This window comes from Dromaius novaehollandiae, chromosome 4 (genome assembly GCF_036370855.1).
Source record: "Dromaius novaehollandiae isolate bDroNov1 chromosome 4, bDroNov1.hap1, whole genome shotgun sequence".
Taxonomy (NCBI): domain Eukaryota; kingdom Metazoa; phylum Chordata; class Aves; order Casuariiformes; family Dromaiidae; genus Dromaius; species Dromaius novaehollandiae.
In genome coordinates, this window is record NC_088101.1 from 87,683,712 (window position 1) to 87,706,616 (window position 22,905).

The following is a 22,905-nucleotide window of genomic DNA, read 5'->3' on the forward strand; positions in this document are numbered from 1 at the left end:
GGGACTGTCTGCAAGCATCACGTCCCGGCTCTTCCGCAGAGCAAGCAGCGTACGTGTGCCTCGAGCCACATTGGCAGAGCCAGCGACTGCCAGCTGCTCCGGGGTGGCCACAGACCAGCTTTTGAGGACACCGTTGACAACTGAGCGGAGGAAGCAAGCAAAGGCCAGTACAGCACCCAGGGGAGCCCAGGGAATAATTCTGGCCCCTTTTGAGGTTGGCCATCGCTGGGTGCTAAATCTCTTTGCCAGCCCCTCTGAACAGACACCGACTGCTCATTGCTCCGTGCTTTATTTCCAGACAGACGAGTAGCACATGGGGAGGCCCTGCCACGTGCAGGCTACGTAGCATCACAAGTGGGCCGTGCCCTGGGCACGAAGGGTGGTGGAGATGCAGAGGCTGATGCCAGGCTCTTGCCACCACCCCAGAAATATTCCTCGGGGGTCTCGCAGCCCGAGCGGGGCTCTGAGCAGTCACAGCTTTCCTGCGCCTGGCACACACGGTGCACCACGCACTGTCACGAGCACAGGAGACCGTGCCCAGAGTGAGAACAACATCCATGGTGGGGAAGGGGACAGGAGAGAGGCAGAAAGGGGAGGAGAGGATGGACTGAGAAGACAAGGGCATGGAGGGAAAGCGGAGATGGAGCTGGATTATCCCAAGAGTGAGGGTTGCCAGCTCAGGCCACAGGTGAGCATTCTCCATGCCGGCGCTCAGTCCACGAGGCCGGGAATTTGCATCGTTGGCCTGGATCAGGCCAGGCAAGGGGCGGTCTGTGCAGTTCCAGCACAAGCTGCTACAGCTGCTCCTGGGCCAAAGAGGCACCAGTCTAGGAGGCTCCGTCCACCTGGAAAAGGACCCTGTGGGTTCAGCACCGGCTGGGGAACCCTTCCCCCGGCAGAGCCTCAGGAGCTGGGGAACCACAGCCAACACTGAGAACGTCTCCTAGAGATGGGTCAACATCCACACGCTCTTGAACCCCTCCAGGAGCAGCCTGCAGGGGTTAACTTGGATTCTCACCAGGCTCTGCCTCCCTCTCCTGCCCTTTCCCAGCTCTAGGAACCAGAGCCACAGGGTGGCAGCACCGAACATAGGCTAAAACTGAGCCCAGGCTCAGATTCCAGCCTGTCTATGAGCCCCGATCAGCCGGCAGGTCTGATTTGGCTTCCTTAACCCTGTCCAGACTTGAGCATCCAGACACCTTCAAGGGCTGGACCTACATGTTCCCACCAAACTGTGCCAGTGCAACACGTGAAAGCTCTTGGGGCCTTTCGTAACTTGTTCCCAGCAGCACCAGGAAAGCCCTTCTCCAGCCATTGCCCAACGCGGTGCTTCACGGGCTGCAGTCAGCCTGGGGAGCTGGGGAAGGTCATGAGACCTCAAAATAGGCGACATGGGGAGAAAACTGTGAAGGAGGACTAGGTCAGGGACAAGAGCACGGTGCAGAAAGCTTCTGGGAGCAGCAAACCGTGGGGCGAGTCTGGGAGCCTGCAGGAACAGGCCCTTCCCAAAAGCGGTCTCATGCCTCCTGCCTGCTCTCCAGCACACCGGAGCCCACGGCCTCCCCGCAGGGATCTCCCTGGAGCTCAGGAAAGGGGTCCCAGAGCCCCACCGTGGGTCCTACCTGCACCTGCTCCCGTTTGCTGTTCAGTTCAAAGGTGTCCTCAGCGCTTGGCAGGCCCCTAAACTTCCTTATCCTAGGTGGGAGGAGAGGGAGCAGAAGAGAAGCGTGGTGGTTATTGCTCAGAAAGGGCATCTGAGGTGCAGAGGAAAGCCCAGCTAGGTGTGGGACCCGCTATGGGGCAGGCTGCTGCCGTGGGACAGAGCAGCCAGGAGAGACCCAGCAAGCGCTCGTGCAAGGAGCTTGCGCCCCGATGTCCCCCCCATGCTCCTCGCTGCCGATCCACGGCCCCCAAGCAAGCACGAGGGCTGCAGCTCTCCCTCCCGGCGCCGGCTCAGCCCGATCCTGCCCCTCACGTGCCCCCGCCCCGGCAGGATGAGGCCGAAGCGAGGTTACCTGGGCCACAGCCTCACGGCCGCGAAGGCCACCGCGGCGGCGCAGATGAGGGCGATGAGCAGCCCCGCCAGGACGGTGAAGATGAGGAGGTGGGAGAGCGCTGCGGGCAGAGGCAGAGCACCGAGGGTTACCGGTACAGCCGCTGCGCCGGCTGGCGTGTGCCCGTGCCACCCCGCTCGGGACGCGTGCCCCGTCCCCCAGGCGAAGCAGGGCGGCGATGAACAGCATCACCGCGCTTTGCCTTTTGTTGCACCGATTCCTCCTTGTCTCTTTGTTTGGTCAACTCAATTTTCTACTTCTGGGGTTTTTTTATAGCCCTTAAAAAGCAGCTGCCAGATCCTTCGGGGGAAAAACTCCTTGGAAGGAAATGGCTCCTTCTAAAAGCAGCAAAACTGAACGCGCGGCCGTCGCGACCCCACCACCCTCCTCTGCGCCTGCAGCCTCGCTGCATCCACCTGCTTCGGCCAGGCAGCCCCTCGCTCTAAAATCACCTTTTCTGCTGAATTCACTGCTTGCAAAGGGAAACCTCCTCTCTGCGCTCTCATTGCACGGGAGCGATGCTCCGCGGCCGGGGGAGCAGCGTCGCCGGGGCAGGATCCGGCCCCCCCGGGGTTACTCACTGCGCGTGTTGAAGTAGGAGGTGGCCGTGGCGTTGCCGGCGGCGTTGGCGGCCACGCACGTGTACTCGGCCGCGTCCTCGGGCCCCAGGGCCCCCAGCTCCAGGCGCAGGGCGTTGTGGGAGGCGACGGCGCGGAGGTGCTGCCCGGCGGCGGGGGGGCCTCGGCTGGAGGCCAGGAGGAGGCCGCGGCGGTACAGGGCGAGGGCGGCGGGCGGGCGGCTGTCGGTGGTGCACACCACGACGCCCACCCGCCCGCTGCCGGTCTCCAGGAAGGTGAGGACGGACACGCTCCGGGGGGGGTCTGCGTGGGGGAGACGGGGCTGGCGGGGGGACGCGGCACCCCGGGATGCCCGGTGCAACCCCCCCTCCCCCCCGAGGCTGGACGGGCTCCAGCTCACCCACCGCCGGGGCTGGAGACTTCACCCCCTCTCCAGCCCGCCGGTCCCTCCCCGGCCTTCGGCCTCGCCGCCAGGCTCGGAGCGCGTTGCTCCAAGTCCGGGGCTTTCGGGGGGGTCTGCGACCACCGGCTATGCAAAACCCCACCGCCAGCTGCCCTGGGTGTGGAGGGGAGACGTTGAGGGCAGGGGAGAGGGAGGAAGAAGACGGCGGGGGGGGGAAGAGGAAGAAGACGGCGGGGGGGGGAAGAGGAAGAAGACGGCGGGGGGGGGAAGAGGAAGAAGACGGCGGGGGGGGAAGAGGAAGAAGACGGCGGGGGGGGAAGAGGAGAGAGGCCAGGCTGGTCCCAGGCGGTGCAGGGGGCTGGGACACGCGTGACTCCGGGCGGGTGGGTGCACCCGGACGGCCGTGCCCGAGACCCGGCACGCTCACAGGTGACGCTCAGGCTGGCGGGGGCCGAGGCAGCGCTCCCGCGCGTCCCGCTCGCGTGGCAGCGGTAGGAGCCGGCGTCGGCGCTGGAGACGCGGGCGAAGACCAGGGAGCCGGCCGGTCCCTCCTGCAGCCAGTGGCCGTTCTTGTACCAGGTGAAGTTCACCTCCTCCCCGACCCACGGGGCCGCCGAGCAGGTCAGGGTGGCCGCGGCGCCTTCGGGGACCTCGGGCGAGGGCTCCACGGTGATTCTGAGGGCTGAGGAGGAGGAGGGAAGCCAGAGATGCTGGGAAGCCGGCAAGGGATGCAAGGGATGCAAGGGATGCAAGGGATGCAAGGGATGCAAGGGATGCAAGGGATGCAAGGGATGCAAGGGATGCAAGGGATGGCCCTCACCACCACCACCCACCTCCAGCGCTCCCAAAGCTGGCAAGAAGATGCCTGCAGAGGCTGATGCTAGTGGTGCTGCTGAAGCTCCCCCCAAATATATTTAATATTCCCACTTTCCATCAGTCACCGTCACCCCCAGCTTCCCGGTGCAGCCCCGAACCCCCCGTTCGTCCCGTCTCATCGCGGCTCCCCGGGACCCCGCGGGGTTTCGCCCGCACTCACGCTCTGCGGCCAGGCGCGCGGCGGTGGAAGCGTTGCCGTAGGCGTTGCTGGCCGAGCAGACGTAGGGCCCCGCGTCCCCCGGCTCCACGGCGCTCAGCTCGACCCGCAGGGAGTTGGGGGCCGCCCGGACGCGCAGGCGCGGGTCGGAGGGTCCCTGCGTGGAGGCCAGGGCAGCGGGGTCGGTGCCCCTGCGCAGGGTGATGGCCGCGGGCGGGTGGCTGTCGGCGGTGCAGTGCAGGATGGCCCGCCGCCCCCCCGGGCTCTCCAGGAACGCCGTAAGGGACAGGTCCCGGGGGCCGTCTGCAACACAAAAATGGCATTTCCCTCCTCAAAAACGCCCTCGTGGCTCTGGGGATGGGGCCAGGCATCAGGCAGCTATTGCTCTTTTCTGCAGACATCCCTCCCCGCTTGGCACTGCCGCCCCGGCGCGCCTCCGCGGTGGGGGCCGGGGGTCCCCGAGACGATGCGTGGAGGGGGGGGGTCCACGGCGAGGGGGGAGCAGGCACCAGAGGGCGACACAGACCTTCCCTCGCAGCTCCCCGGCCTCCCGCGCTGCGCAGAGCTGCAGCAACCCAACCCCATTTGGAAGCCCTTTGCTTGGAGACCCCCCAGCTGTCCCCCCCCAGGCCCCGCGGCTGCATCCCCAGCCTTGCAACCCGCGCCGTGCACCGGGGCGATGCACGGGCCGGGCTGGGGGCACGGCTCCGGCCGGCCCCTCACTCACAGAGGACGCGCAGGGCGGTGGGGAGCGCCCGGCGGGCACCGGGCCCCGTGCCGGCCTGGCAGGAGTAGGCACCGGTGTCGGCGGGCGCAGCGGCGGCCAGCGCCAGCGTGGCAGCGGGACCCTCCGCCAGCCACCGCGTGTTCTTGTACCAGGCGTAGACGGTGCCCGGCGGGGCGTCGGGGGCCTCGCAGCTCAGCGTCACGCCGGCCCCCTCGGGCACCTCGGCCGCGGGTCGTGCCACCACCCTGACGGCTGCGGGAGAGCAGAGCCGGGCTGCATGGACTGAGCCCCCCAAAACCACGAGCCCCCCAAACTTCCCCAAACCCACAAGCTCCCCAAACCCCATGAGACCCACAAGCCTCCCAAAACCCCCAAACCCTGCAAGAACCCCAAAATTCCCAAAACCCATGAGACCCCCATAAGCCCCCCCCAAACTTCCCAAAACCCAAGCCCACCAAAACCCACAAGCCCCCCAAACCCCTCAGACCCCATGAGCTCCCCAAACCCTGTGAGCCCCCCAAACACCCCAAAACCCACAATTTCCCCAAACCATACAAGATCCCCATAACCCACAAACCCCAAGAACCATGAGGTCCCCAAATCCCACGAGCCCCATGAGCTCTGAGCCCCCCCAGGCCCTCCAAACCCCACAAGCTCCCCAAACCCCACAAGTTCTCCAAGTGTCTCAATCGCCCAAGCCCCATGAGCTCTCTGAGCCCCCCAAGTACCCCCAAACCAAGAGTCACAAGCTCCCCAAACTCCACAAGACCCCCAAACCCCCTGAAACCCACAAGCTCCCCAAACCTTACAAGACCCCCCAGAAACCCATGATGTCCCCAAGCGCCATGAGACCCATGAGCTCTCCAAGAGCAATGAGCCCCCTGAGTCCCACAAACCCCATGAACCCCCTGAACCCCACAAGAATCGAGTCCTGTGGGCCCCCCAATTCCCCCCAAGTCCTGCAAGCCCCATGAAACCCTGGAGCTCCACGAGACCTCCAAGCCCTGTGAGCCCTCAAGCCCCCCAAACCCCCCAAGCCGTGGGTGCAGCAGTCGCCCAAGGGATTTCCCCGCTCGGGAGAGACTTCATGCTTCCCCTTTTGCCTACGGGTGGGAAAGGTCTTCTCCAGCGCTCTAAAGCCACCAGGCTCCTTCACGCACGGGTGGCCAGGGAGCCTGGGCTGCATTGCCACCAAAAAGGGCCAAAAGCACCCCCCTGCCCTTCCTCCAGCCCCCCCCCGGCCGGCAACGCCGGGCATCTCGCCCGGGCGCCCATGGCACTCACTCTGCAGGCGGAGGGGCAGGGAGGCGCGGGTGCTGCCCAGGGGACTGCGCGCCCGGCACTCGTACTCGCCCTCGGCCCCCGCCGCGGCCCCCAGCTCCAGCCGCAGGGCGTTGGGCCCCCGGCGGCCCCCGCCACCGGCCGGGCTGGCGGCCAGCAGCTCTCCGGCCCTGAGCAGGGTCATCTCGGCGGGCGGGTTGCTCTCCACGGCGCAGGTGAGGATGGCCGCCGTCCCCTCGTCCGTCTGCAGGAACGCCTTCATCTGCAGGTTCCTGGGGGGGTCTGGGGAGGAAGGGGGAGGAGGAGGAGGAGGAGAAGCCGAATTGAGGAGAACCAGTCATTCTGGTGCCTGGAAACTCGGCAGAGCGGTGCAGGGGTGAAATTCCCGCGCCTGCGATATTCGGTGGGCCGGACTGGCTGATCTCACTCTTTGCAGAGCTACAAACATGGGTGAAGCACCTTCTCCACCGGCTTTGCTAAGGAGGGTAATGCATCCCTTTTCAGGGCACTCTGCCTCCTTCCCCAGCCCCAAGACGCTGCAGCTACCTCGAATCTGGCCATCATTCAACACAACGCGCTGGGTAACTCTCCGAGCCCGTTTTTATCCTGCAGCGCCTTTGGGAGCCCCTCACCGCCGCCCTGCAGCGCTCGTGGTTCGGCCCCGGCTCGGTGGTGGGGCTCGGGCTGCCGCCCCGGGAGAAAACCCAACGCACGGAAACCTCTCTAGCCAGGGCTGCGGAAAAGCCCCAAAATGTGCACTGCGATCCAGGCCCGTAATGCCAAGTTGTTTTTTTTTTTTTTTTGGCAGCATCCATCTTCCCTTCCCCGTCCAAAACCAGGAAGAGGGAGAGAAACAATGAATTTGGTGCCTAGCTCTGAGTCTCTCTGCGGGGTTTCCCAGAAGAGCTACTCAGCAGCCGCTCCTCGCAACAGATTTATAAGTTAAAGCCGCCTTTTCCTACTAAAAACGAAAATCTTCCGTTCTGACTCGCAACTACATTTTTTTGTGCACGTCTCTTTTTCAAACAAGGTCTGTTTCTAATTTTCCAAATCAGGAAGGGGGGGGGAAAAGAATCATGCAATGTTTCTCAAAAGCCAAACATTTTTCTTTTTCACTCTCGACACAATGCGAAGCTGGGAAATTTGGAGAAAGGGAGCTTCGCTGAAATTTCCTGTGGCCCCTGGATTTGCAGGCACGGGCCTGGGGGCGAGAAGCGGGGCTTAGCTGGGACCCGGGATGGCGATGGGGCCCAGGTGGGAGCCCAGGGGCCTCCTCGGAGGCTTACGAAGCCGCAAAAGCTTACAGAGGACGTTGAGGGCGCTGGGGGAAGAGCTCCGGGTGCCCTCGGGCGTTTGCACGGTGCAGTGGTAGGAGGCGGCGTCGGTGACGGCCACCCTGGGGAAGGCGAGCGATGGGGAAGGCCCGTCGCCGAGCCAGGCGTTGTCCTTGTACCAGGCGTAGGTCGGCGTTCCCTGGCCGCTGCGGGCCACCGCGCACGTCAGGTTCACGGCGTCGCCTTCACGGACGTCCGGGGAGGGAGAGATCCAGACCCTGGCAGCTGGGGTGGAAGCAAGAAGAGAAAGAAAAGTCAAGCAGAGCGACTTCTGCGGGGACAGAGGTGTTTGAGAGATGGGCGGGCAGGAAAATGGTGGGTAATTCGGTGGGAGAGCTGACACGAGTCGGTACTGCTCTTTTGGGCTGTTGTCCTTCCAGGCAAGAGGCGATGGAAGCGCCTTAGCCCATTGCTGCAAATACTCTCCCCACCCAGGACAGCCCCCGGGTGACGATGAACGTGCCGGCACGGCCAAGGCTGACAGCGACCTGGATGCGAGCTTTCTAGAGCAGAGCAAGATCTTTGCAATGCCTCTAAGACGGAGCCGGAGCTCCATCTCCGCGTGGATCCTTCTCCGACAGCGCGTGGCAATACAACGCATTTCGGACATAACCATCTACCCCTCCATCCCCCCATAAACACGCATCTTCCTCTATTTCTCTCCTCTTTCTATGCAACCTATCCTATTCTCTCTTTCTCTCCACCTCCCTTCCCCACAAGCATCCTCCAGCTCACATCCACCTGCCCATCTTCACGCCAACCTCACTGTGCCCATCGCTCCCTCCGTGTCATGCACCTGGTACCTGGGCCCCAGTCCCAGCCCCGTCCCTCGAGGCAGCACCAGCCCCGCACTCACTCCCCGCGGTGAAGTTCCCCGAGGTGCTCGCGTTGCCGTAGGCGTTGCTGGCCAAGCACACGTACGCCCCTTCGTCCTCCATCACCACGGCGTGGATCTTCACCCGCAGGCTGTTGAGCGAGGAGGACGCGCTGAGCCGCGGCGGGGCCGCGGGCTGGGGCTGCGCGGTGGAAGCCACGAGCAGGTCTCCCTTGAAGAGGGCCAGCTCGGCCGGCGGGTTGCTGTCCACGGTGCACTGCAGGATGCCCAGCCGCCCGTCGGACGTCTCCAGGAAGGAGGCCAGCACGGGCTCGCGAGGTGGGTCTGCCCAGGAGAGACATTGCGCGTATGCCGAATAAACCCTTCGCACGCCCTTATCCTGCCGGGTCTCCAGCTCTGGTCCGGGTGGGCTCTCACCCCCTCCAGGTCCCGTCCCACTGCCATCCCCACGTGTGTTTTGGGGACCCCAGGGTGCCTGGAGTGGCTCTTGACGCCCCTCTTCTAGCACCCGACTCCAGCCCCAGATCAGCAGCACCTCACACTCGCAGAGCAGAGCATAAACTAGACTTTCCCTTTCCCTCTTTTTCCCCTCCATCCCAGAAAGACAATATTTTCCCAAAACTGAAATCTTGAAAAATTAAGGTAAATTCAGGTCAGTTGAAACATGTCATTTTAACAGGACTGAAACAATCATTATAGCGATTTCCCCTCCATGTTATGTGACGCAGCATGCAGATGAGACATGGGATGGCCACACCATTTCTGATCAGAAGGTGCTGTTTGAAATGGGATATCTTTGACCGAGGTGGGTTTCATTCCCGACCAAGGAATCCTCCATTATGGAGGAGATATGTTTCCACAGAACATTATTTTCAACACTGTGGCATTTCTAAGGGTAAAGGAAGTTTCATCACAGAATTTGCAGAGCCCTGGTCAAAACCCAGCCTCTTTCTGTGCCCGGGACATGGGGCACCGGCACCAGCACCAGCAGTTAGGGCCGTGCGATGCCCCCACACTGGCTCCAGCCTGATACGCTGCCTCGCACCCCTACTTGATGCCCTGCCTTGCTCCAGCCCCCTCCGTGTCCTCTCCCCACATGCCACATCCCTTGCGAAGCAGCACATCAAAGCAAAGTCCGGCTCAGCACCGAGCCAAGCCCGCTTCGCAGTCCATCCATTGCCCCTGGGATCAGGCCAGACAACCCTGTTGCCTGGATGCTGCCTGCTCCCTGCCTCAGCACACCGAGCTCCGGGACGCACCCTGCTCCCAGTCTCACTTTTCCCTCGATATTTCCCAAGATGATCCCACTTACAGAAGACTCGTAGGCTGATGGACGGAGAGATGCTGGTGCTGGCTCCCGCGGGACTGTGGGCTTTGCAGTGGTAGGAGCCCATGGCTTCGCTAGAGATGCGGGGCAGGGCGAGGAAGTTGTCTGAGCCTTCTCGGACTTGCTTGCTATTCTTGTACCACGAGTAGACGGTGTCCTCCGGCGGGTCTCCCATCAAGTCGCACGTCAGGGAGACGTCGTCTCCTTCCGTCACCTCCGTGGACGGCACAACAAGGACTCTGGCCGCTAGAGCATGGAGATGAGCCACAATCCGTTCAGAGAGCAACACAGCGAGGTTTGGGGGGGACCGGCTCCTTTCCCCGACCAGCCCCCAAGACAGGCCTGTAACGTCAAACTGGAGCTCGCGGTGGGCTAGGAGGTGTCACAGACCTGCATGAGGTTTGGAAGGGCCTTCCTGAGGCCACCCGGACCACCTCCACACCCCAAGACGGAACCGGCACTGCCCAGCAGGATTAACTAGCAACAAACCCAGAACCGCACAGCTTGCACAACGGGCAGCATAGTGCTGGACCTACTGATGGCCATGGACACCAGGCAGCACTGAGAATGGCAGTGGAAACGTCCATGCAGACACGCGCATTTAGATCTATCAGTCAGATAGCTGAATCCCAACCCAGAAGTCCAGAAAATGAATTCGGTTCTGGATTCCTGATAAATTCCCTGTGCATCTGAGGTGCTGGCCAACCACAGAGTTTCAGGGTCTGGGTGCAGAGCCACGTTTTCCCCAGTGTCTGAGTCTGGAGTGCTGATTCTGCACCAGCATCGACCCTCAGCAGCCACAGAAGCCTCTTTCCCCCCTTCCAGGCTACCAGCTCTCATCAGAGCCCCCGGGCACAGAGAGCCCTTCCTCACCATGCAGACACAATGCTCTGCATTGAGCACTAGCAGGAATGAAACATCCCGCCTGAACCATTTCTGAGAACCTGGGCTGAGGAGGTCAAGAAGTCACCTTAAGAGGGGACAACCTGTCAGCCGAGCTGCAAAACAAAGCATGCCAGATACTGGCTTATGCTTCCATATAAAATGCTTTAACATAAACCATTTCCCTGCTGTGATTCGGGGTGAGCAGGAACACACACAGCTGTGGTAGCTTAGCTGCTTTGGGTTGTCTGGCCATCGCCTGAGATGCTCAGTGACATTTCTCTCAATGGCTCTCATCATGGGACAGTTCCTGGAGAACTCTCTCTTCCCATCAGACAGCAGCACAGAGGCAGAAACACGGATAAAAGGTCACGTTTCGTGTTAATTCTCGCCTGCCACAGAGCAGGCTGTGCTGCAGCCCACCTTTCTCACAACATTTCCCACCGCGTCGGAGTGGCCTGAGCACACAAGGATGCACTTTGAGGAGGTACGTTGTGCCTTGGGTGGCACGACTGTCCCTAACGGGGTCTTTCCAAAGAGGTCTTCCCTACCCTCCCCAGCCCTGTGGTGGGTGATCACACCTCGGGGTGTGAGCAAGGTGCCGGGTCCCGCTGCTGCCACCAAGACGGAGGCGGCTGGTCCCCAGGATGGTGCCACCTCCCTGCCTAGTGCAGCAGGGCATCAGCGAGCCCATGACGACGCCCTGTACTCACTCTGCACGCGGAAATACAGGCGACGGGACGCGGTGCCGTGTGCGTTGGTAGCGACGAAGCGGTAGCTGCCCTCGTCCGTCAGCGTGACGTCCCGGATCTCCACTCGGAGGGCGTTTGGGGAGGCCGTGACGCTGACCCGCTGCCTGGGGCTGCTCCCGGGGTCGCTGGAGGCCACGAGCTCGTCTCCCTTGTAGAGGTCCAGCTGGGCAGGAGGGTTGCTCTGCACCGAGCACTGGAAGATGGCCAGCCTTCCTCGCTGCATCTCCAGGAACGGAGTCACCCGGGGGTCCCTTGGGGGGTCTGCACAGGACGAAGAACCGCTGTTTTGGTGCCAGAACCGTTTTGAAGAGCTCTTACACTGCTCCAGGGCTCATGCACGACTACCAGGCCCCAGCGCGTGGACTCTCCCGGAAAGCAGCAGCCGGCAGAGGCCTTGCAGGGAGACAGCAATAAACCGAATTTCCTTCGAAAGGGGAAGGAGGGTTTCTGCTGGCTGGGACAGTGCCAGGCCAGGAATCGCAGAGGAACCGCTCGGTCTCCACCCGCGGCAGATACCTACCCGGGCTTTCCAGGAGCGCTAATGCTACAGTCGCTCTCAAACACACACGCTCTGCCGTGCAGCTTTACACCTGCCTGAACACATACACATGCCTGGACACACACAGTGCAGACTTAGTCAGTGGGGAAATGGAGACGGTGGCAGATATCCCCGCTCGAGAGCGTCCCCGGAGAAGCTGCGTGATCAGCAAGGAGCAGAGAGACTCGTGCTTTCACAGCAGGGCAGGGAGAAGCAGGGACTCGGAGGCTGTGCGAGAAGCACTCGTGGGTTTTGGAGAGGCCAGGGGAGCGGTTGGATGCAGCAAGGAGCAGCGTGGGGGTGACTGCAGGCAGGAGGAGAGGGGCAGGCTCGCATTCACATCCATGCGTGCATGCACGCACAAATACGCCGTGTGCCCCCCCTTATTTGCTTCCCACAAGGGCACATTGTGCTCACATCCCTCCCACGTGCCTGCACCAGCTCAGCAAGAGCAAGGGCTCTTCCCACCATTCTTCTGGCCAGAGCCACACGCTCTCCCTGCCCCAGGGACCTGTCCCTGCTCCTGCAGGAGCCAGGATTCCCAGCGCCCCACTCACACAGCACGTCCAGGGAGACCGCGGCGGAGCTCCGGCTGGTCCCGTCCGTGGTCGCTTTGCAGTAGTAGAGCCCGGCATCCGCGCTTGCCACTCGCTGAAACGCCAGGGAGGCCGCCGAGGCCTCGGGGAGCTGCCGGCCGTTTCGGTACCAGGTGAAGTTAAGCAGAGCCGGGGAGCCGCTGCTCACCCGGCAGGTCAGGTTGACAGCGTGGCCTTCCAGCACCCGGGAGGAGGGATCTGCCTGGATCCGGGCAGCTGGGCACGGCAGAGGCAAGGGCAAGTCAGAGGCAGCCCCGGAGCTGCAGGCTCGTCTGCAGGGCCTTGCAAAGCTGGGGTCACGCTGGCACGCAGGCATAGCGTGGGCAGGTAGGACACAGAGTCCTGCACGAACGGCACGGCAAATTGCCTTAGCCAGGGACAGCATCAGCCCTTGCACAGGCCGCCAGCTAATGAAGCCTCTCTGCAGCTATTCCAGGAGGAGGCAATGCCAGCTAATCCTGGCGTGCCAAGATGGGGACAGCTCTTTAAAATAGACCTGGGGGCGTCAGGAGAGGCAAAGGGGAGCTTCAGTGCATTGCATGAGCACGCAGAGTGGTTGGATGCAGATGCGGAGGCACGGGAGCAGGTCCGTGCCCGGCGGCACACGCGCAAGTGGTGCCTGCATCGCTCCCGAGCACCGGATGGGAAGCGTTGCCGCCTGACAGTGCTCAGCATCACGCGCTGCGAGGGGCTGGAAACGCTCGCAAGGTTTGCCAGACGTCTCCGAAGGCAGCAGCCGAGCCAGTCACGTCAAACTGGCTGTCACCTCTCCTGGCTTCCCAGCCGGCAGCCACCCGCCCCTTTCCCCCATCGTGCGTGACACAGTCGTGGCCCACAGATACTTGCGAGAGCTAGTATTTCGTCTACACGCAGGGAAGCTGGTTTTAATTTACCTAATTCATTCACAATTCAAGCCCAAATTGGATGCTTATGGCTCTGCAGAAAGCAGCCTCTGGGAAACGCCATGCGCAGCGATGCGCAGACGGCCAGAGCACCTCCCTTCCCCTTGCTCCCCACAGCACGTCCCAGCCCCCCGCCTCTGGGGCCGAGGCAGCGTCAGAGGGGCCAGGTGCCAAACAGGGTCCTCCAGGACCCAGTAGATGGGGCGGGGGGAGTCAGACAGCCGTCCAGGGCCCCAACAGCACAGGGGCTAATGCACTCGCAGGAGCGCGATCCCCCACTGTCCTTAATCTTTCCAGGCTTTTCTCCTTCTCTAGGAATTCCTTCCCCTGCCTCCCGCCTCCCAGGGTTTCCCTAGAGAGCATCAGACCTCCTCCTCAGCCCTCTAGCTGGAAGCTCTTCCACGTTCCCCTTACCAGAGCAGCTCTCCATCCTTCTCCCCGCTGCGGGGGTGCGGGATACCCGGGTCTGTCCCGCCTCCCAGCTGTGCTCCCAGTCCGACCCCCCGGCCGCCCCGTTGCCCCTTCCGCGAGACCCCGGTGCAGCACTCACTCTCGGCCGTGAAGCCCACGGAGGCACTGGCGTTGCCTTGCGGGTTCCTCGCCAAGCACACGTAGGTGCCCTCATCTTCCAGCACCACCTCACGGATCTCCAGCTTCAGGCTGTTGTGCGAGGGGGTCGCGCGGAGCCGTGGGTTGGGGGCTACGTGGCAGCCCCACGTGCAGGCTACTGCTGCTTCTCCTCTGAGCAGGGTCAGCTGGGCCTCCGGGTCGCTGTCAACGGTGCACTGGATGATGCCCAGGTGCCCGCCCTGGGTCTCTAGGAAGGAGCTCAGCACTGGTGGTCTGGGTGGGACTGCCGGGGTGAAACAGCATTGCTGAGAATATTGTCAATCCCCGAGATGAAAGAACCCCAAGAAACCTACTCTCAGCTGCCGAGGACCATCGGACAGCTCTGGATGCGGTCACTAGTTCCTCATGCTGTTGGAGACGCTCGAGTATCCCACCCACCCTCCGGCCGCCAGACCGCAGGGTCCCAGGGCACGGCCACCCGCTCTGTGCAAGAGACTTGCGTCCCCAGGCGCTTTTTCCCCAGCGGGGTTGAGCTCAAGGTCCAAGCTCAGGTGTTGGTGCTCCTGCTACCGGACGCGGAGCCGAGGGAGCGACGGATCCGGCTCGCCAGACGGGGAGCACGCTGCAGGCTGAGCCTGGCAGCTCCCCGGCCACCGCCGATGGCCCAGGCTGGGTCTCTGGCTCAGCAGAGCTCAGACTCCCAGACTCACACCCCAAGCTGGGCATCTGCAGCCTGGAGCTGCGTCTGACCTCTGCCCCCTCCTCCCCGGCGCTGAGCACGGGAGCGGGGCGGCTGCGGGGATCTCACTGCAGAGCCCAGAGCAGGAAGGAGCCTCTGCTAAGCCCGGGAGGCAGAGCCACGCGGCTCCAAACCTCCAGCCAGGACCCGCTGGGAGGGCGACAGCCTTGTGCCTCCTCTCCCGGCACGTGCCTTCCCTTCCCTTGCTGGGTCCTACAGCGGCAAAGGGGCAGAGGCTGCAGCTGGGAGGAACGCGAGTTGTCCAAGACTCAGCGTTACCGCTCGGGAATTCTGAAATTCTCTGGATTTTTACTGTTCCCCCGAAAAAAAAAATCACAAATTCACCTCCAAAAGGGAAATTTCTGGCCTCTGCACATTTCCACTCAAAAGCTCGTCAGCTTTTGCCCTGATGGAAAAAGCCTGGCGCTGGCTGTGTTTGCCAGAGCAGCCCAGGCTTGGTGTGGCAGGAGCAGGGCATTCCCGGTGGAGCGGCTCGGCTCGGGATCCCAGGGCTCCCCCCGCACTTATCCACGCTCTTGGTCATCCCCGGGGGACGCTCGTCTCCTCGCGGGGAGGAGGCACTTACAGAGCACGCGCAGGGGCACCGCTGCCGAGGTGTCACCGTCGCCGCCGCTGATGCTCCAGGCTCGGCAGTGGAAAGTGCCCGCATCCCGGCTGCGGACGGACGGGAAGAGCAGCACCGCCTCCGAGCTCTCCGCCAGCGGCCGGCCGTTCTTGTACCAGGCGTAGGTGGCCGCGGGCCGGGCCGCCTGGCACGTCAGGGTGACGGCGTCCCCTTCGCGCACCTCCGCCGAGGGCCGGATCAGCACCCGCGCAGCTGAGGGAGGGGTGGGAGAGACGGGCGTCACGGTGGGAAGGGAAACGGCTGCTGCGAGACCTCTGCCCACCCCGTGGCTCTGCCGGGGCCGAGGTCCTGCACCCTCGTTTCCTCCGACGCGCGCGTCCGACCCCGCTGGACACCGGTACCGCCGGCTGCGGCTTTGGCCGACGAAGCTCCGAGGACCCCGGGAAGCAAGCGAGCTGGAGACGTCACCATCGGAGCCGTTTGCCCCAGGCGCTTCCCCGGGACATCGTCCCGCTCCCGCCAAGCGCCCGCCTTTGCTCGCACCAGCTGCTCCCCAGGAAGGCTCGTTCCTCTGCCGGGGGGGGCTTATGGATGGAGACACCGCGGGCTACTCGAAACGAGCCCAAGCCAGCTAGCTGCAGCACCCGAACCAACATCGAAACAAAACGGGCCTGAAATTCCCGTTCCAAAGGCAACGAACATCTGAGAAAGGTCCCCTTTGGGGCTGGCTCGTCTGGGGCTTTCCTCCCTTCCCCTGAACGCAGCTGGAGGAATCGCGTTGTTCCGTGAACTCCGGAGCTGGGGAAGTGGACGAGTGCCGAGGGTTAAGGGAGGAAGCGGGAGGAACTGCTCCTCCTGGACATCGGTTATCGCTCGGGGCTTGCAGGGCGAGGGAAGAAATGGGTCTGACCAACGTCGTTATAGACTGTGTGGCATTTTCAAGAATAAAATTTAAAAAAAAGTCTCCATCTTTGCAAACGGCTTTGAAGCACCCCAAACCTGGGGTTAAGGGGGAGGGCACCTGCCCGAGCATGCCACCAGCTGCCACTGCTTTAGACACGCAGTTTGGGTGGCAGCAGATGCCCCTCCAGTGCCAAGCTGGGGAGAAGATCAGTGTCGATACTGGGGCCTGGGGCCCTTCTGAGCTCCTGCACCCACTCGCTGCCTTGGCCCTGGCATGTCCCGGCTCACTGGGGTGGGACTGTGCCTGGGCACACGTGGCCCAGAGGAGGTTGGGGCTCTCCAGCAGGTCCCACACAGGCTTCAGGCCAGCACGGACCATCCTGCCATGCAGGAACAGCCTGGACAGCCCCCAGATTTCATCCGCCCCTGGAGGTCCGTTGGAGGAGGGACCGTGCTCAAAGACCTAGGGACAGGAGCAAGCCCTCGGGGGAATCAAGACTTTGCACCAGGATGACGGGACTTACTCCGGGCGGTGAAGGGCCTGGCAGCAGTGGCATTGCCGTGGGCGTTGCTGGCCGTGCAGCGGTATTCCCCGCTGTCCGCCGGCTCCACGCCGCGGATCTCCAGCCGCAGGGAGTTGCGGGAGGTGGTGACGCTGAGCCGCTGGCTGGGGGCCGCGTGGGAGCCGGTGGTGGCCACCAGGTTCCCGTCGTGGTAGAGGGCCATGGTGGCCGGCGGGCGGCTGTCCACGGTGCAGTGCACGATAGCCAGCTTGCCGTCCTGCGTCTCCTGGAACAGGGCAATAGTTGGGGTCCGGGGGGGATCTGTGGGACAGGGAAAGAAACCGCTGGCTTTGCTGGCCCTCGGCACAGCAGCTGGATTCAGCAGCTTGGGAGACCGCAGCACAGTGCCCCTGCCCCAGCAACAAACCCTGTGTCATGTTTAAGTTTAAGCCCAGCCCTGCCAGCAAGCACAGCTGCTCTCTGGAGCTGCTTTCTCACTTACGTAAGCGGGTTATATTTACTCGCAGAAATGTCAAAGCCAAACCCAAGACCGTTTTATTTTTCCCCTGGCTTGCAAAAGCTCTTGAGCCGTTATTATCATAGCTGGCTCCTCACTTTGCAAGCTCTGAGCAGAGTTTATGGCCCGTAACAGAGCAGTGGATGCGTGGTAGATGTTGTAGTGAACGGACGGGCCCCCGTTACGGAGAATAACTTTAATAACTTAATAATAACGGAGAACTTTATGGTATCTTCAAATGCTGCTCGTGCCTGGAAGTCATTGCCTCTGCAGCATCTCCTGCTGCGTTCTCACCACCACCCAGGGGGGCTGAACACCCCCGTTCAGCCAGGTTGAAGGTGTCTGGTGCATTTTGTTTTCTCCTGGGGTTTGCACAGCACCCGACACACAGGGACCCTCATCCCTCAGGGACACCTGGTCCCCGGCAGAGCAGTGGCCGCAGACACTCACATGTCACGCTCAGGCTGACGGCCTGGGACGTCACGCTGCCCAGGTCGTTCTGCACCTTGCAGGAGTAATAGCCCGTGTCGCCGACGGCCACGTCGTGAAACACCAGCGAGTGAGCGTGGCCCTCCTTGAGCCACACGCTGTTCTTGTACCAGGTGTAGTTGAGGTCCTGGCTGTCCCTGCCGGGCACGTCGCAGGACAACGCGGCCGTGGTCCCCTCCCGCACCTCGGCCGCGGGGCTCACAGAGATCTCTGCAGCTGGAGGAGAGGCAGCGCGTTCAGAGCCACCCCGGGGCAGGGGGACATCCCCGCCGGGCAGACCCAGCCCCAACCCCGAGGTGCGAGCAGAGACCGGGGCGAGGACACCCCTCCAGCCCCCGGGGCGGCACAGCGGCGATGGAGGTGGCCCCCATCCTGCACCCCACAGCGAGGGTTCGACCTCCGACTCATCCCGGTACTCACAGAAGACGTAGAGGGTCACAGCCGGCGCCGCTCCGGACCCAACCGGGTTCTCGGCTTCGCAGCGATACTGGCCGTAGTCCTCACGACGGACCTGCTGGAGCGTCAGGACCCGCTCGCCGGCCACAGCCGTGCCGTCCTTGTACCACCGGTACGCGGTGATGGGCGGGTAGCTGCTGTTGACGGTGCAGGTGAAGGACACCGCGTCGCCCACACGGATATTCTGCGCGGAGGGGGTCACCGACACCTTGGTGTCCTTAGGGGCATCTGCAGGACAGACGGAAGATGGCCAAAGCTGAGCAGGCAGCGGGATCTGCAGGACGCTGCCGCGGACTTTCCTGCTGTCTGTATCTGCGGGTCACCCGGGACTGGAGGTCTGGGAAAGGGGGCAAGGTCTGGTGGCAGCGAGAGGAGACACGGGTGGCTCCAGCCCCCCGGGTGAGGGGGGATGCTCTTGGAGGAGGTGCTGCATGTCCAGGCGCGTCCCCGGGACCTCCAGTCCTGATCATGGAGATGGGTGTGAGGCTGCGAGGAGGAGGAGGGGGAGGAAGGGAGCTGGATGTGGCCCTGCTCCGGGTTTAGCAAGGGCTTCCTGGCAGGGAGGCAGAGCCGCAGGAAGGGCACGGAGAGGAGGGAGAGACCCGAGCACGGCAGCTGCAGGAGAGGTGGCAGCTCTGTCCCTCTGCCCGGCCCCACGCGTGCAAAGCCGCCCCACGTACGTCTCACCCGCAGGAGCACCTCCCCCGCGGCCTTCCTGGACCCCAAAGAAACTTCGCAGAACAGCTTTTTAGAGTGGTCCTTCCAGGAGAAGGAGGTGGTGAGGGTCTGGCTGCGATTCACCCCGCTGGTGTCCAGCCGGATGCTGGAGGACACCGTGGAGACCTGCGCGTTGAAGCCCCTCCAGCCCAAGGCGACGCTGCTGAAGGGGCAGGCGTAGGGAGTGAAGCAGCTGAAGGTGGACGTGGCCCCCTCGGAGATCTCCTCATCCGCCGCAGTGGTTGGGTGCTTGGGGTCATCTGGGGACAGAGAGCGGGGGACAGGCGATGGGACATCTGCACGGCACCCACGGCCGGGGCGGGCGGGCAGACGCAGCGGCGGCACTCACCCAACACCGTCAGCACCACGTCCCGCGCAGCCGACCACCGGTCGCCGTTCACGATCTCGAACCGGAACCTGTAGGTCCCGCTGTCCTCGGGTGTCACCTCCCCGAGCAGCAGCGTGCAGTTGTGCTCCGCGGGGTCCCCCAGGAGCCTGGCGCGGCTCCTGAACCTGCCGTCCACCTCGTCTTGGGCGGCCGAGTGGTAGACCACAGTCTTCTGGCCGTCGTAGTCCTTGTACCAGATGGCCACGATGCCGTTGCTGGCCGAGACGCTGCCGGGGTAGCTGAAGGTGCAGGGGACCACGACGCACGAGCCCGTCAGGTCCTGCAGGGCTTCGGGGTAGCTGACGCCCCATGAGCCGAGGGCTGCTGGGAGGGAAGGGAAGGGAAAGGGGGGTCAAGGCACCAGCAAAGTTTGCAGGGCGGCCGCTCCGGGGTGCCTCGATGACGCATCCACCAGTGACACCACCCGCAGTTCTCAGCTCTCCCCTCCTGCGGGCGATAAACGCCCGTGGACGGACCACGGTGAGCGTGGGAGAGGAGAACGATGCGTGCAAGGCAAAACCCTGCAGGACAGGGTCTCGAAGGGGACAAGGGGGACGCGACGGGGACGAGCCCAGCCGGCGGGCGATGCTTTCCAACAGCAAGGTGCACCAGCTGGCTTTGCAAAGCCGGGCGCCGAAGCAGTGGGAAGGAGAAGTCGCCCTCCCGGGCCAGCACGCTCCCCGGGGCGGGCAGTGCCTTCACCGCCGGGACGCGAGGCACCGTACCGTGCGGGACGAGGCCGGCCAGGAGGACGAGCCGCGGGACAAGGAGCATGGCGGTCCGGCAGAGGTGCTCCCAAGGTCCTGGCAGGAGGGAAAAGAGAGGTTCACGCCATGAGATCCCGGGCCAGGGCAGGTCGTCACGGTTGGCATTTAGCAAAGAATTTCCCGGCAGCAAAAAGAGACCGGTCAAAGGCCCTTGAAACGTGATACAGATTGGTAAAGCCTGGTTTTTCTCCCCATTGCACTGTCCCATCACACCTCAACGAAGCTCTGCCAGGAGACGCGTCCCCCCTCTGCAGCCCACAAACTTGTCCGCTAAGGACTGCGTGGGGACACAGATCCCCACTCATTCGCATCAGCCATCCACCACCAAAACTTGGTAATTGCAGGACATTCCCTTTGCAGCTCCACGGGCACCGCTCCGGGCCCCCGTCACCCCCCCAGTATGGGCTGGTTTGGCCTCTGGCTCCACACCAGTTTGCCGCACTTACTCGTGCAATGAAGGGAAGAAAGGAAGAATAATACGATACCGACGTGGCGAGCGTACGTACCACATGGGCACGGAATAGGGCAAATGCTGGTTATGTGAATAGGGAGTGAAAATAAGGAGGAAAAAGAAAAAGAAAGGGGGTCACTTAAAAACACTGCCGATGTTGCACTACCTGGTGCAGCTGGCAAAGCCTGGCTTAAACCACAGGTCAGAGACCCCCGCAGGAGTGGGGTCACCTTGGCCCAAAAACCCTTTCTAACTCTTTGCCCTCTAACTCAAAACATCTTCCTTATTTTGTAAGACAGCGTAGGCACTTGAGATAATCCACCCTGCTTTACGCTGTTTCGCACAACCGAGTAGCTTGCAGACAGATTTTAGCTGATAACGTATTAACTGCGTGGCAGAAACTGCAGGTTTGGCAACACAAAGATCACTAAAAGCCTGAAGATTACTGAATGACTTCAGCAATCAGGGATGATTTCTATTTTATTTGACCTCGAATAGAGAGGAGGTCAGGAATTTGTTTTGATTCTCAGCAGGTCTTTTCAACACCGTTTCATTCCTTCTGCACTCTTCCCATTGATTTTTATTTTCTGCAAGATGGGATTTATTAATGCAATTCTCATCATTACAAATTTTGTCTGGAGCTAGGAGCAACGAAGGCAGGGATAATATTTTAAGTTAACGATCATTAGGAAAGTTGGGGTTTGCATCGCGTTTTTATAGCAGCAGGATTTGTGGAGTTCTTTGATTAATAATAATCTTAAATTCTGGTGAATTTAAAAAAAAAGGGAGGGGGACTTGACGGCTTGTTCCCTGCAGACCTCAGCTTCACCTGAGCAAGAGGAGCCCTCGGTGATGCACACAGCCCCTGTTAAAGCTTTCCCAGTAGCCCGGCCTTACTGGGCACATGGTTTAACACCTACCTGCTGGCGAGGGAGGAAAGTGCTCGGAGGTGCTGATGGCCTTTGGGAGCAATGTGTGGTTTTGGCTGTTTTCCCGCGGATCCCGGCGCCTACGCGTGCCGGTGCACGGCCGGGAGCCGATGCTGCCGCCGAGGGAGCGAGGGAGGGTCGGCTGAGATGTTCACCCACGCGCCGGCCGGGGAGCAAATACTGGATGATGGAAGAAGCAAATATCAGACAGGGCAGTTTTGGTTTAAATGACACCAGCCGCGGTTAGGACAAGAGTCCCGCGCGCTTTGGGCAGCTCCCTGGGATCGCTGCGAGGGCGATCTGGGATGCTGGTCCTTGCTTCTGACATCGTGTTCAGGTGGGACGATTAAGAAAAAATAATAAAAAATAAGATAAATTCACAGCTAATGCCCGCAGTGGGGGGTCCCGGGGGTCCCTGGCCGAGAGGCTCCACCAGGCCAGGAACAGGAGCAAGCAGCGAGGGCTGCCGGTCTGCAGGGCGAGGAGGAAGGAAATGCCCCGCACGCCACCCCGGCCATTTCTCAGGGTCAGCTTTTCAGCCCACATGCTCACGCCGCGGCCGAGTTTCATTTCTGCTGCCTGGCTTTGCCCGGTTTCGTTTTCTCCGGCCGGCGCGGTGCCGCCAGGACCCTCCATCAGAGGGGCCGACTCTTGCACAAGGATGCAGAAATTGCAGCTTGTTTTGGTGGCACAAACCTCATCCGAGGCGCTGAGCACCCACGCAGCTGGGCACGGAGCTCGACCCCCCGCTTTGGGTTAAACCCACCCGGGGTCCGCGGTCCAGCAGCACTTGGGGGCAGCTCGGATGCTCTTTGGGTGCTGGGGATCTCGCTAAAACTTGTGTAGCAACTCATCCATGCGTGCACATGTATAACACAACGGAGGTTTAGGAGAGCAGTGCTGTACAGAACAAGATAATATGGGCTAGATTCGAGTATTTAGGTGTTATGCACCAGAAAGCAGGGAAAAAAACGCCATCGTCTAGTGAAGGACCCCGTAACAGGCTCCTAGGCACCTGTGTTCATGCACCTTTTTGCACCCACCCCGAGCTGCCGCTGGCCTGTCTCTGCAGGCTGGGGGACAGCCAAAATCCCTGCAAGGGCACAGGCACACAAATGCGGGAGATAACCGTTATTTCTTCAAATCTCCATTGCCTCAGAAACGTGGCGACCTGGGCAGAGCACAAGAAGGGGCGAAGGGGAGAGCTCTGCTCTTGCTCTCCTGGCCTCCGAAGGGGAACGGCAAGGATGCACCGTGGGGCCCGGTCCCACGCGCCCTGCAAGACCCCGGCAGCGAGCAACCTCCGTGCTGCGGGACGCTGCACCTCCCGCCGCCCCCAGCATTCCCGGGAAGCAGGAAAGGTACCTCTGTGCACGGGGAAGAGCGCTCCGGACCTCCGAGTCGCGGCGCGCGGAGACGGCGTCTGCCCCCCGCGCGCTCCACGGAGGGCTATTTATCCTGCACGCAGGGTGAGGAGCCAAAAAGCGCATCACTTCCCCGTTTAGGGGTTTGTCACTGCCTCCGATTTTGGGAAGTGGCCGACATCGTCAGCTATTTCTCGCCTCTGGCGCTTGCAGCGCTGCTTCGGGGCAGGCGCCAAGGTGGGAGCAGCGCAAAGCGCCGGCAGAGCGGCCCCGGCTCTCCCCGT

At 62.3% G+C, this 22,905-nt stretch overlaps 1 protein-coding gene across 1 annotated transcript; it reads right to left on the reverse strand.

The window, feature by feature from the left end:
- Positions 1–277: 277 nt before the first annotated feature.
- Positions 278–21,430, reverse strand: SIGLEC1 (sialic acid binding Ig like lectin 1). The gene is made up of 22 exons (XM_026119709.2): positions 21,249–21,430; positions 19,836–19,913; positions 19,072–19,431; positions 18,686–18,982; positions 17,970–18,233; positions 17,511–17,765; positions 16,565–16,864; positions 15,138–15,389; positions 13,793–14,095; positions 12,302–12,556; positions 11,168–11,467; positions 9,558–9,818; positions 8,267–8,569; positions 7,381–7,635; positions 6,080–6,358; positions 4,796–5,047; positions 4,072–4,371; positions 3,463–3,717; positions 2,636–2,935; positions 2,016–2,115; positions 1,623–1,695; positions 278–845 (listed from the first exon to the last, which is right to left on the reverse strand). The coding sequence occupies exons 2-22, from the start codon at positions 19,882–19,884 to the stop codon at positions 828–830; spliced, it is 5,031 nt and encodes a 1,676-aa protein (XP_025975494.2). The 5' UTR covers positions 19,885–19,913; positions 21,249–21,430; the 3' UTR covers positions 278–827.
- Positions 21,431–22,905: the final 1,475 nt, after the last annotated feature.

Excerpts from the sequence above, each read along its gene's own strand:
- SIGLEC1 (XM_026119709.2), bottom strand. The coding sequence starts at position 19,884 with ATGCTCCTTGTCCCGCGGCTCGTCCTCCTGGCCGGCCTCGTCCCGCAC. Across the intron at positions 19,432-19,835 it reads GGCCGGCCTCGTCCCGCACG|CCCTCGGCTCATGGGGCGTC; the intron begins GTACGGTGCCTC and ends CCCTCCCAGCAG. Across the intron at positions 2,116-2,635 it reads CTCCTACTTCAACACGCGCA|CGCTCTCCCACCTCCTCATC; the intron begins GTGAGTAACCCC and ends CTCTGCCCGCAG.